At 29.7% G+C, this 13,461-nt stretch overlaps 2 protein-coding genes across 2 annotated transcripts; one reads left to right on the forward strand and one right to left on the reverse strand.

The window, feature by feature from the left end:
- Positions 1-51: 51 nt before the first annotated feature.
- Positions 52-6,503, reverse strand: LOC120771219 (muskelin). The gene is made up of 11 exons (XM_040099126.1): positions 6,007-6,503; positions 5,361-5,573; positions 5,080-5,284; positions 4,743-5,019; positions 4,405-4,673; positions 4,016-4,348; positions 3,498-3,950; positions 3,357-3,442; positions 3,135-3,291; positions 942-1,125; positions 52-863 (listed from the first exon to the last, which is right to left on the reverse strand). Exons 1-11 carry the CDS (start codon positions 6,204-6,206, stop codon positions 568-570), a joined length of 2,673 nt encoding a protein of 890 aa, XP_039955060.1. The 5' UTR covers positions 6,207-6,503; the 3' UTR covers positions 52-567.
- A 675-nt stretch (positions 6,504-7,178) lies between these two features.
- Positions 7,179-9,535, forward strand: LOC120772025 (calcineurin subunit B type 1). Its single transcript, XM_040100392.1, has 4 exons — positions 7,179-7,550; positions 8,332-8,371; positions 8,522-8,820; positions 8,930-9,535. The coding sequence occupies exons 1-4, from the start codon at positions 7,548-7,550 to the stop codon at positions 9,098-9,100; spliced, it is 513 nt and encodes a 170-aa protein (XP_039956326.1). The 5' UTR covers positions 7,179-7,547; the 3' UTR covers positions 9,101-9,535.
- The last annotated feature ends 3,926 nt before the right edge of the window (positions 9,536-13,461 follow it).

Genomic DNA, 13,461 nt, shown 5'->3' on the forward strand with positions numbered 1-13,461 from the left:
TTGCATTATGTTCGCTTAACAATTACATATTTTTAATTTGTATAAAGTAAATAATTATAAATCAGTACTATTTCGAAAATGTGAACAGCGCACAAACATTTTACATTTCCTAAAGCCAGCGTAGGTATAATATACATATATTCGTATCACAAAGTCATTATGCTCTAAACAAACAAACAAAATAGCAGAGATTTTACATAACCAAGACAGCAGCGACATATGGAAGCCTGCTTTAAATAAATATTTCTTCTATAATTTTCTCACTTTTTTTTGCGTTTAATCGATACTTAAGGCATATTTGTTATTTCCTCGAGACTAAAATTAACATTACAGACTTTAGTTATATGCATATATGTGCTTGCATTATAAAGACATATTATTGACTTTCGAAAGCATTCAACATTAAACTTGATTTGGTACTTATTCAATATTTTGGTTATAATCTTAACGCAGAGCACAGTTTTCACATGTCATTCCTCGCAGTTAAAAACGCATTTGCATTGAAAAACTTAACTTAATCCGTAGGTTGTTATAAAAAGTAAGAGTTTTTTTTCAACATCCGTGCTATTACATAACAACAAAATCGCTTAGGTTCCGTTCGGGCTGCACCATATTGGCCGGCATCAATTTCACCAGTTTATTGAAGAGAAAGGCACGACGCCGACGCAGTTCTTGTTCACGGCTGTCATGTGTTCTCTTACTGTTATTACGTCGACTGTGTGTTATGGATCCAGCCGAAGACACAGCCGAATCAGAAACGCCAGATACAGATGATGCGGTTGCGCTGCTATCACAAGATTCCATTGAGAGATCCTCCGAGGGATTGGAGCCCTCCGACTGCAGACCCGATTTATTCGAAGAGTCTGCGCATAAATATATTAAATTACATAAAATTAATTAAAGGTATACAAAACGAGTGGCACGTTGCCTCAATTGCATACCTTCATCTAGTTGTTTTTCGTCGCTTTCTGCCGTTGTATTTGTGGTGTCCGTTTCCAAATTGTCCACCTGCACACTGCTATCCATTTTCAATGACTTGCCCAAAGGCGGTGTGGCCAATGGTGAACGACCGGTTGTGCTGCTGACATCGTCGGAGCGAAATAGCAGCGAGGCCAACTTGTGGAACTAAAAAAAATATAAAATGTAGAAAAAATGTTTGGTGAAAAGAATTGCAATACAAAGTTGGTAACAAAGAGATGATAATAAAAAAAATTATTAAATTTATTTTATATTAATAAACTTTAATTAAATTTTTTTTAATATTTGTCTTTTTTAATATTTTTTTTAAATATTTTTTTTTATATAAAATAATTTGTCAAACTGTAGGTGTTTGCAATTTAATAATTTTTTTTAAATAATTTTGTTTTTAATTATTTCATGTATAAAATTGGAATTGAGTTTTTTTATTAAAATCTTTTTATATCTTTTTAATAATTTTTGTATTTAAATTTTCGATAATAACTTTTTTGATATTTTTTGCAATCATTTTTTTTAAGTAATTTTTTTAATTATTTTTTGCTTTAATAATTTTTTTAAATAATTTTGTTTTTTATTTATTTATTTATAAAAGTTTACATAACAATAAATTATTACATAAACTAAAGATAACGCAGCGCTAGCGTCGGAGGCTTTCGGCTGGCATGTTGACTAGGGCGGTTTCAAATGCATCGGAGTAGGTCGGTCTTTTTTTGTTTTTAATTATTTTTGTCTATAATATTTTTTTTAATAACTTTTATTTGATATTTTTTCCATCATTTTTTTAAAGGATGTGAAGCTCTTTGTCAATAATGTTCCAAATACATATGTACATATGTACAAACATATGTACTTATAAAAAATTATTTTTCTATGTTAAAAATGTAAAAAAAGGGAAAAGGGAAGAAAAAATGTCTCAAAGGATTTTTTTAAATTAAAATCTGTTTGGGATAATTTTTTATCGTTGTTTCAAAACAATATGTTAAAACATTAAAAAATTTATTTCGAATTTGTTTTTTTTTGTCAAAATTTTCGTGTTAAAGAGGTTAGTTAAACGATTTTTTTTAATGTTCAAATATTTTTTGTAAAAAGTTATTTTTTTTATTAAATAAAATAAATATATTTTATGTCTAAAATAATTTGAGTTAATTTTTTTTTCTTTTAGTAAAATCTTTTAGAATACTCCTTTTAAAAGTGTGAAAAATTGCGGTGGTAAGAAAAACAATTCAGTGTTTCAAACAAAAAAAAAACAATAGTAAAAAAATTTATTACCTGATTAATTTTTTTTAAATTAATTTGTTAAAAAGTTTTTGTAAAAAAAACTTTGTTTAAAAATTTTGTGCAACTGTGTTTAAAAGTGTCAATAATGAACGCAATTTTTTTATAAACAATTGTATGTACATATGTATACATACATATGTAATTTTAAAAATTGAAATAATTTTTTATTGAATTTTTTAAATTAAATTCATTTTGGGGTAATCTTTTCAATTCGGAAAAAAATCCGGTGTTGGAGAAGTAAATATTCGGTATGCAAATGTTAAAAAAAAATTCAAAAGACCAAAAGGTTGGGAAATAATTTGTTAAAAAGTTTATGTCAAAAATTTTTGTTAAAAATATCTCTTTCTTATTTTTTTTAATTGTTAAAATTTTTTTTCTCATTTTTTTTCCAATTGTTAAAAATATTTATTTTTAATGTTAAAATTTTTCTTTTTTATTGTTAATAATATATTTATTTTATTTTTTTAATTGTTAAAATGAATAATAATAAATAAAATAAATTGTTTTATACTTATTGTTTTTTAATAGTTAATTTTTTTCTTTTTCTTTAATTTTTAAATTTAATTTAATATTTTTTTTTTATTGTTTAACATTATTTTTTTTTTAATTGTTAAAAAATTCAATGTAAACATTTTAAAAAGTGTAACAAAAAATGGGAAGTTTTTAAAAATATTTTTGTTAAAAAAAAACCAGTCTAAAACTATTTCTGACACAAAAAAAATTTGGTATAAAAATATATTTGCTTAAAGGAAAAATGTTAGTGTAAAGCAACTGATCATTTGCATAATTTTTTTTTTTTGGGGTTAATTTTTTGTTAATTTTCTTTTTATTTTAAAAAGTTTTTGTTTTAAAAAATTTCTAAAAAATATTTTACTTACATTATGTAATTGCTCTGGATTTGAGTGATCAATAACTTGCGCAACGTGATGGCGTAAATATTGCATTGCACTCAGCGGATCGGTGCGTGCCATTTCTTCGTAGTGTAATTTTCGCACGAGATAACGGCAATGCATGAGTATCTCACTGCGCTTGGGCCTAAAAACAATATTAAACAATTTTTTATTATCACATTTAATAAATTATAATTGTTGTTGTAATACTTTTCCAGCTCCAGTATCCAAAAGTCATCCAGACGCATTTGCGGGCGCGACGACTTGCCAGGGTTTCCACCAAACAGATAGTGCGACTGCAAAATACATACACATTTTAATGAATTCCAATAAATTTAACACACTACCCACCTTTGCCACATCGTCGTAAACCAACTGATGCGCATAACGTGGACACGGCTCGAGTAGATCATTTTTCGCTGTGGCATTCGACGCTTCGGCATTATGGCGACAAGTGTAAATACGCGACCACATATAATGTTCCAGGGAATATACCCAAAATGAGTTGGAAGCATCAATATGTTGGATATCACGACGGTCTTTCAGCTTGCTCAAACTGGAGAAAATATAGATTTCGTCGCGATCGCAATCGATTGTTGCGCGCAGCGTATAACCTGGCGACGGCTCATTCTTAGTGTCGCTTGCGTTATTGTGACTGCAGACGCTGCTGCCGCCGGCGCCACCGCAGTTATTATTGTTTTTATTCAGCACTGAAATGGATTGGGTGTCCACGTCATAGGTGATAAAATCATCGATGTCTTCTTTGCCCCGCTGACCGCCATAAATATAAAGTTTGCGATGTTTCTATTGAAAAATAATAACAATATTGAAAATAAGAACTTTTCATACAAAATCGGCCAATTTTTTACCGTGTGGAATACCATGCAATGCGTTATGCGCGACTTTATCGAGAGTACGTCGGCTTGTGCTGCGCTTGGATGATGGCAATCGACGAGTATCTGCGTCCATGTGTTGGTGGCAATGTGATATGAGAATAGACCCGAGTATTCTGGTTCATTTGACGTGCTGTTCGAGACACTGCGTGGTGTGAGTATTTTTCCACCAAACACATAAATATTACGCTTCTCACTATCAATACACATTTGATGATCGTAGACCAGTTGTGGACCACCGACTTGGCTTGTATCGTCGCAAATTTGCAGCCATGTGCGTGCACGTGTATCATAGAGGAAGAAGTCGCTCTGTAAATTCGTTGAGTTAGCTGAGGTTTTCACTGTAATTATTACAAATTACTTACTTTAATATAGTCTGTGGTGCGTATTGAGTTGTCCAAATAACGGCCTAACATAAAGATGTTTTCGCTAACCGAATCGTAGACCATTTTGTGACATGAACGCGGCGTTGGTCCATTAAAAAGCTCTGTTTGTTCGAAAAGCAGCGTCCAACTGTTAGTTTTTATATCAAAAACCCACAAATCGCTGAGATCGCGATAGCCATCCCAACCACCATACAAGTAGACCAAGCGTTTCTTAGTATCCACTACCAATTGATGGCCGCCACGATTGCCTTAAAAGTAAAATTCAATTTAGTATACATTAAAAATATCCAAAATTTTTTACTGCAATAGCAACTAACCTGGTTGCGTAGGGCTTTGTGTTAGCTGCATGCGCCATGTATGCTTATAATCTTGACGATTTAGATACAGGTCCATGAGACCCTCACCAACACATTTAGTAATCAATTTTTCGGCATTTTCGAAGTCACCCTTCACAACCAAACATTTGTGTAGTTCACTTATAAGCGGGTTTTCCAGCTGCACTTGAGTTTGCTCCTGCAGAGCTTTGAAAGCAGCATCGTAACCTTGCTGACGAAAGTGTTTCAGGCACAATTTAACGATTTCAACTTCGCGTAGCTTTGAAAATATTTGCACGAAATTACCACAATCATTGCCTTTTAACATTTTCATATCTACCATATTGTAGTTCCTCAAGCTGACACTGGTGTACATTGGATCATCCTGTCCATGCAATTCGATATACCAAATACTGAAATTGAAAGTGGGACCCCATGAGAGTAGTGGCACTATTTTCACAAACAGAATGGGTAGTTGCTCCGAACCATCCTCCGTTTTGCAACGTAAGTTGAACACTTCGGGCACATTATCATTTCTAAGACCCCTAAAAAGTAATAAATAATATAAGTTAAAATTAAAAGTTATAACTAAATGCATATCACATAATTTTGTTGACTTACCCTTCTAAAAGTAGCACCATGCGCTCCTCATCGAGTCCACCGAATATACGAAATTTTTTTATATTACACACATGTGACTTTTCAAATTTGCCAAATTTTATCTTTTTAACAATGGCAGGACGCTTTAGCTTCAACGTAAGGAATTGTGGTGGATTGTTTGTGTGTGCAGACCAACGTGAGGATTGGTCACTAGGGCAATCTACCAGTATATTTCTAAAAATAAAAACAATAATCAATTAAATTGTGAAACAAAAAAATTTTACAAAAAGTATATATTTTCATTATCACCGACTGCGCAGTTGGCAGTGGAAGCAAATCATATATGTAAACACACATACATACACACATGCATATGCAAAGTTCAAAAACAGAGGTAATATCGCGCCCAAATGCAATCTAATCACGCAGCCGTGTTTGTGTGTATATGCACATGTTCAAATTATTGTGTCGCTTGTTGTTTTGCTTTACTTGTTTTTCTACGCTACATTATTCTTCAAATTTAAGCAAACTGTATAAATATCTAATATAAAGTGCAAAATTGTGCACAGAGCAGCAGTATTATGCAAATGTTCCCGCTAGCCCTTAGGTAAGCGAAGCTACAACAAAAGTGTTTTTCTGCATTTACATACATATGTATGCGACTTACTCAGGAAAATAGTTGGTGGAAAAACTGGAGTAACGGTGGATTTCATAGGTGAGTTTCTCAACCTCGGCAAGTGGAGTTACAGCACCAACACCGTTCTCAGAATCTTTCGAGTTTATTGTTTTATTGCCTGCGGGCGTTGTTGCTGATGTGCTGTTGTTGCCTCCAACGTTTCCGCTGTTAACTGCAGATATATGCTCCATATTATGTGATAGCAGTAGGTAGAGAACAGGTTGTCCGTACAAAAAAAACTTGCACAAATGTTGTGAAGAGCAGTTAAAAATCACTTCCTGGCAGTATCCAAGCTGGTTGGCTTCTCTTCGAACCCGACTTTTTTATGCGCTATGGTATAATTCGATGTGTTACTGAGTTTAATATCAAAATTAGGCTTTAACGGTTTGACTAAGAACTGAATTTTCAGTTTGTGAGCTGTGCGAGATGAGTGCACTAAGACGTATTGTTTGTCTACAAACTCTATGCTTTTAATTTTTTTCTTTCCTCTATTTTACATGCCAAACAGGTGATTATTTGCACTACCTGAACGTTCAGAGTTGCCAAGTAAGATTACTTGCACCAACCATAAACACAAAGTTGCATTGCATATACTTCATTTAAGGTAGCTATACACAACAAACTTGAGCCCGCACTCAGTATGAATTCCTTTCGTTAAAAACGGTATACAACATATACAAACATTCTGAGAAGCGTTCTTCAGTGGGTAAACATGTACGATTAAGTATATGAATAATTTAATCGCACTTCGTGTAAATTTATTAGCGTGGCATGTGTATGGTTTTACTATATTTTGACATTTTTTAAACACTTTAAAATTTTAGTTAATTTTTGTCACAACTCCATTCACCGCAAATTCGTTTGTACGCCGACCGTCCGAAAATTTTCTTTATTATGGATTCGTGCTTATTTTATTGAACTTCACTTCAACACAAATGGATCGAAAAGACATGTACGTCATACCTTACAGCCACTTTTAACGAACATTTCGTGGCAAATTAATTGTATTAAATATGTATACGAATACTTAAACATTTTAAACATAAAATAATACTATTTAAAATATTATATGTGTTCCACGAATTGTTAAATTTAATAAATTTAAGTTAATTGTGAAAATCCCTAAAAGGGCTAAGTGTAAGGCGTTAGCATTACTTATGTGTGTGTATAACTTCATATCGAACGAAGCAGCAACGGAATAAGCGAAAGCAAAATTTCTGAATTTATAAATGGAAAAAGTCTAGGCCTTTTGGCAAATAAAAGTGAAAATATATTACAAAACACAAAATTTCTGTAAATCCGTTGTTAAATTTATAACAGAAAGTGCAATAACGTCTCGCCCAAAAAGTTCACAGTGCAAAAAAAGAAGTAAAAATTGCTATACAAGAAAGTGTGAAGAAATAGACGTGAGAAGTAGAAAATAACCAACAACCCAGGGTGTAAAAAGTGAAATTATACATTTCCAATTGGAAACATTTGTGATTTATAAATCTCCGCATATCTTTAGAAACGCATACTAAAACAGCGTAAAAATGGTAAAATAAAAAAAAAATAAAAAAATTTCATAGTAATTTAATAGTTTTCATTGTCCACAAATATGTACATACAAATGTGTGTTTGGAGAATAGGGTTATCGAAGGGTGAATTGAAGTTTTTTATTCTTCTTTCGGTGGCTTGCATATATTTTTATGTTATTCTCTATCTTTTTGCAAAGAATTAATTTAACTTTTAAAATTTTTGGTTTCTAAATTATCTTTATTGCCTTGCCTAAGCACAAGTTGCCTTTTAGTCTATCTTCAGCACAAGGGTTTTGCAAGGCCAATGGGGCATTGGTTGTGTGCTACCTGCCAAGCATTATAAAGGCACAGCAGCCACCTGCAGAGCGCAAGTACAAACATAAGCACACGTATGTAGATGTGTTTGTTTGTAAGTCTAAAAAGAACTTGTGGACACTGGGGGTTAATGCCTTCTGTTTAACAATTGTCCCAGTTTCAAGCATTTTTTTGGCATTTATATTTTAGTTCTATATAACATTCAACTTTGATATTAATTCATTGCTCTGTCTTCTACATATAACTCATAAAATGGTATAATATGTATGTTTTTTTGTTTTGCTGGATGAGGTTACAGTCCTTGATGATATCAGCAAAAATAAAAAAGAAAATTTTCTGTGCTATATTGCATATTTTTTTTTATTCTTTTCAAAAGTTTTCTTAATATGTACAACACTGTCTTAAAAATTTCCATCGATTTCAATTTTGTATGTAAATGAAAATTTCGTGTTAAATAACGATTATTAAACTTTGGTTTTTCTAGGGTAATGAAACCTCTTTGCCCATGGAGATGTGCTCCAACTGTAAGTATTCATATATATTTATCTTTTTTTTTTACTTGAATAAATTAAATTGCTTAGCTATGTTTAATCAAACAGGCATTAATAAATGTTGTTTAAAGTAAAAGCCATATCAATTTTGAAAACTAATAATTAATTTCTTTACTAATTTAGTTGATGCTGATGAGATCAGACGTTTAGGCAAACGTTTCCGCAAACTCGACTTGGATAATTCGGGAGCACTGAGCGTAGATGAATTCATGTCCTTGCCGGAATTACAACAAAATCCTTTGGTGCAGCGTGTCATCGATATTTTTGATGCGGACGGTAATGGCGAAGTCGATTTCAAAGAGTTCATACAAGGTGTATCACAGTTTAGTGTTAAAGGCGACAAACTATCAAAATTGCGTTTCGCCTTCCGCATCTACGACATGGATAATGATGGTTACATATCGAATGGTGAACTTTTTCAAGTAAGTTTTAAATGTGTGTGTTAATATTGTTTTTTTTTTTTAAGTGGTTTATAGTTTAACTATCTGCCTTCTTTTTTCACATGTTATCAATTATTTTTTAACTTTGTAGGTGTTAAAAATGATGGTGGGCAATAATCTGAAAGACACACAATTACAGCAAATTGTTGATAAAACTATTTGCTTTGCCGACAAAGATGAGGATGGTAAAATCTCCTTCGACGAATTTTGCTCCGTGGTCGGTAACACAGATATACACAAAAAAATGGTTGTTGATGTTTAAGGTCGCTTTCTGAGAACACTATTAATGCTACACTTTATATAATACCAATATATTTTATATGAATTTAAACATTTGTACTTTGAAAACTATTTTAAATTGTTCTTATTATTATTTGTTTTGTTAAATCTCGAAATAATTGTACACACATTTTTTAAGCAAACTAGTATTTTTTAAATAGTTATGTTGAATACTTTTTTAAAGTTTCTTAAAGAATATTAGCGTGTTTATATAAAATGTTTGCGCGCATATACCAAACATTAAGCTTTGTTAACAACAACAAAAACTGTTAATAAATATAGCAATGAAGGCATTGAAAAGAGCACCATATGCATATATATAGAGTATAATTTCATCTAAAATTCATAAACTAAAGCAAATCATAGTGAATACAGCAAATAAAAGCATTACAAACTTCTGAAAACTAAAAAATCAACACGAAAATTTGCCTTGAGAGGTTATAAACTAAACTAAGCATAATTACTTATTTCTGAATATCAGTCAAACTCCATAAGTTAAAAAGGGTTGCGCCGTTGAGAAGGTTTAAAATCATGAACATGAAAATATGCCAGAACCAACACCATATTGTAATAAATACATGCAAACATACACACATACTTACATATACATATGTATATGCATATAAAGCCAAAACATTTGAATTGTATATTATGTTGCAACTAGAGCAATTAAAGGTATAATGATTCTAAGAAAAAGTGCAATATCAGAATTTAGTAATTTTTATTAGACAAATTTCTACAAACCGTTATAATTATTAACACCATATAAATCTCAACTTGTAACTCAGTTGTATTTTGAAGTACTTTTCGAACCCTTTTGACGTTTAATTTTGCAATATACATGTGTATTTTTTTTAAACTAGTTAGTCAAATACATTTCAGTTATTAAAAAATATTTATGAATCATATATACTGCAGATTCATATGGGTCAAAACTCACACAAACTTGTCACTTACAAATTTGCAGCAATAAAATTAATTATTTGTATTAATTTTAAGTTTATTTTATGCGTTCAAGAAACATTAAAATCCAGATTTGTTCAAGAATTTATTTTTGTGCCATGCCAACATTTGCAAAAGTTACATATACATATATGTATGTATATTTAATGAATTTGTGTCAAACCTCGCACGGTGAAAAGAAAGCTGCAGATAACTGAGCAAAAGTGTAGTTAATTTCAAAATGTTACAATATTTTTTTTTAATAAATTCTTTGCGGTTTTTATTTTAATTTGTTTTTTTTTCTTAATATAATTTTCTTTTTACTAATTTATTTTATTTTCGTTTAATTTTTTTAATAAAAATCAAAATAAAAGAAAAATTTATTTATTTTAAATTTTTGTTTAATTTTTTATTTATAATATATAATATACTATATGTATATATATATATGATTTTATTAAAAAAAATTAAATGAAAATAAAATAAATTAATAAAATAAAAAATTAAACAAAAATATATATAAAATAAATTTAATTTCATTAAAAGTAAACAAAAAATTAATTATTATTTTTTTTTAATTTTAAAATTAACTAAATTTGTTTATTTAATTATTTTTTTACTGTTTAATTTTTTAATAATAAATTTTTTTGATTACGTTTTCATTAAATTAAAATTAGTTTTTTGTATTTTCGTTAAATTTTTTATTTTTAATAATTTATTTTATTTCTGTTTCTTTTATTTTGATATTTTATTTTTTTTACTTTTGTTATAATTCTTATATTTTTCTTGTTTTTCATAATTTTTAATCAACTACACATTACATAAATGTAATTTCTTATAATTTCAATAAAATATTTGTAAACTATCTTATGTTTTAACGCATTGCTGTGTGCATTTTTGTGTGCAAACATATTGTTTTGTTAACTAAATATATTTGGTATCTAATTACTCTTTTTTTTTTGCAAATGGAAAAAAACTTTCAACAATATAAAACATTTCGAAGCAAAAGTGGTAAAGCGTGCTTAAGTACACGGCGAAGTTGCGCATTAAGCGTTTAAAAACGAAAATAACACAATCTCTTGCAATATTATATGAATATTATATATAAAGAAAAAAAAAAAAAAACAGAATTTAAAAGCAAATAAAATACTTACTGAACATCTTTTTAGCTTTTGTTAAGTACATACATACTTTGTAGCGAATATATAATTAATATAAGCGCTAAAATGGCAACTTGCAAAAAGTCTTTTATGAAGTTTAGTAGCGAAAACTTGTAAGAAATGTAATTGCCATAATTTTTCTTAATGCAAATGGAATTAGATAAAGATATAATAAATTGTAGCAAAATAAACAAATTTCTAAAACTAAGATATTATCAAGAAAAATGTGAAATTTTCAAAACCTACATGTTTTTAAAATACATACATATACATATATCATGCAGCGCCATATGTAGAGTATGACAGAATCGTTATTTATTTATTTTTCAACTTGGTTTATGGTTTATAAATATACATATGTATATAATGTTATGTTTAATACGTTTTTATATGCGAAGCTTACTTGTTTCTTGTGAACTTTGCAGCTGTCGTTTAAATAAAGGCAATACTACTTAAATGAATTTCAACACATTTCTTTAGTACATTAAAAGAAAAAGAATGTATTTCTTTCGTTTTACACAACTATTTCTGCCTTAACATCATGAATCTGAAAATCAAACAATAAAATTTCACACCAATCTTAATGCTAATTGCAAACTTTTAAGTGCGAGTGATGGTATAAACAAATATAAAAACCAAAAAAATTAATTAATTAAAAAAACAAGAAAACATAACCTACGTATAAAATAAACTTGAAACTGAATTATGCACATTGTAAAAGTACACATGATAATCTTTTTCTAATGTACGTGGAAAAAGCACTTTAACTAATTAATTATTAAAACAAAACAAACAGAAAATCAACATAATAAAAGAATTGAATTGAAAAATTAGTATTTAAGTAAATTCAAAAAGTCATTGGAGCAGGTGGTTGTAATGGAACTTATTGGCATATATTCGTGGTCAAAGTTTTGGCGACTCTGGATGCTGTTATTGTTATTGTGTTCTTTTTTTTGTTTTTGTACCGTGAATATGTACCAAACATCAGTGCGTAGCAAACAACAGGAAAGAAAACGTTCATATGTATAAGAAGTGTACTACGCCTCAACACCTAGTAGTAAATAACAACGCGATTCATAATAAGTTTGAATTTTTTTATAAATTAACAAGTTTCAACGCTCTCCTTAATATACTCTCCACCCACGTACCTTCCACAACGCACTCTGTCTTTTGCCCATTATCTTTTCTAGTTTTCTCTTACTACCTCTCCTTCAAACTCTCTCTTCTTAAAAAAACTTTAACTATCCCTCCCTAGCACATGCCAAAATAAGAAAATGATAAATTTTGACATTTTTGCACTTTGCAATTTTACAAGTTAACTAAAAATTTATTAAAATTAATTATAAACATAAGTATATACATATGTATGACAACGGTATATAGAGTGCAGCAAAATTGCGATGGACAAAGAAAGTCATGACTTTGTATTGTCTTAACAGAACATTAAATAAAATATACGGATATGCTATATACAGATTATGGAAAAGTGTATAATTGAATGGCAATCATTGGTACAAGCATAAATATAGGTATATACATATAACTTAGGTTGTCAGTTATTTCCCAAGCTGCTTTTTTTGTAAATGCCCCTGAAGTTTTTGCCCTAAAAAAGGATCCATTGTAAATATACAATATAAATACGCATTTTACTTTTCCCATATATTTACCATGTGATATTCGAATACAAAATTTTCCGCTCTACAAAAAAAAATCACTTTTTCATACATTCAAACATTCCTTTAAAAGTTATACGCAATTAAAGTTATGCTGCATTAATACAGTACACCTTGTCGTATGAGCAACACAGAATCACTTGTATGAATACTCAGGTCATTTGATGCATAACAAACATGTTTTGTTGGGCGAAAAAAATTTAATTAGAATAACTCTTTCTCAAAGTTGTAAATTCATTTGCTTAATGCAAAATATTCTATGTTTTATGCATGGGGAAAAGTCGAATGCTATAGACGCGCTTTCAATTGAAAATAAAAAGCTTTTTTACGTTTTAAGCTTCTTTTTAGGGCACATTGCAGGTTGTCGCGTTTGCAAAAAAACTAATCAACTTGGGGAAATTACTGATGCCCTAATATACATATGTATGAATGAAGTAAGAACTTCAAATCTTCATGTATAAACGATAAAAAGGTGAAAAAGAAGGATGTGTCTCAAAGCTATAAGAGCTACCTAACACCTGAAGATATAAAAGCATCGTTTTAACAATTCTTTTCATATTCTTGATATT

Source organism: Bactrocera tryoni, chromosome 3, assembly GCF_016617805.1.
Source record: "Bactrocera tryoni isolate S06 chromosome 3, CSIRO_BtryS06_freeze2, whole genome shotgun sequence".
Taxonomy (NCBI): domain Eukaryota; kingdom Metazoa; phylum Arthropoda; class Insecta; order Diptera; family Tephritidae; genus Bactrocera; species Bactrocera tryoni.

Coding starts and splice junctions, on each gene's coding strand:
- LOC120771219 (XM_040099126.1), bottom strand. CDS start 6,206: ATGGAGCATATATCTGCAGTTAACAGCGGAAACGTTGGAGGCAACAAC. Junction 5,020..5,079: donor GCTTGAGGAACTACAATATG/GTAGATATGAAA, acceptor ATATTTTCAAAG/CTACGCGAAGTTGAAATCGT. Junction 3,443..3,497: donor TTTACGACGATGTGGCAAAG/GTGGGTAGTGTG, acceptor TGTATTTTGCAG/TCGCACTATCTGTTTGGTGG.
- LOC120772025 (XM_040100392.1), top strand. Junction 8,372..8,521: donor CATGGAGATGTGCTCCAACT/GTAAGTATTCAT, acceptor TTACTAATTTAG/TTGATGCTGATGAGATCAGA. Junction 8,821..8,929: donor CGAATGGTGAACTTTTTCAA/GTAAGTTTTAAA, acceptor TTAACTTTGTAG/GTGTTAAAAATGATGGTGGG.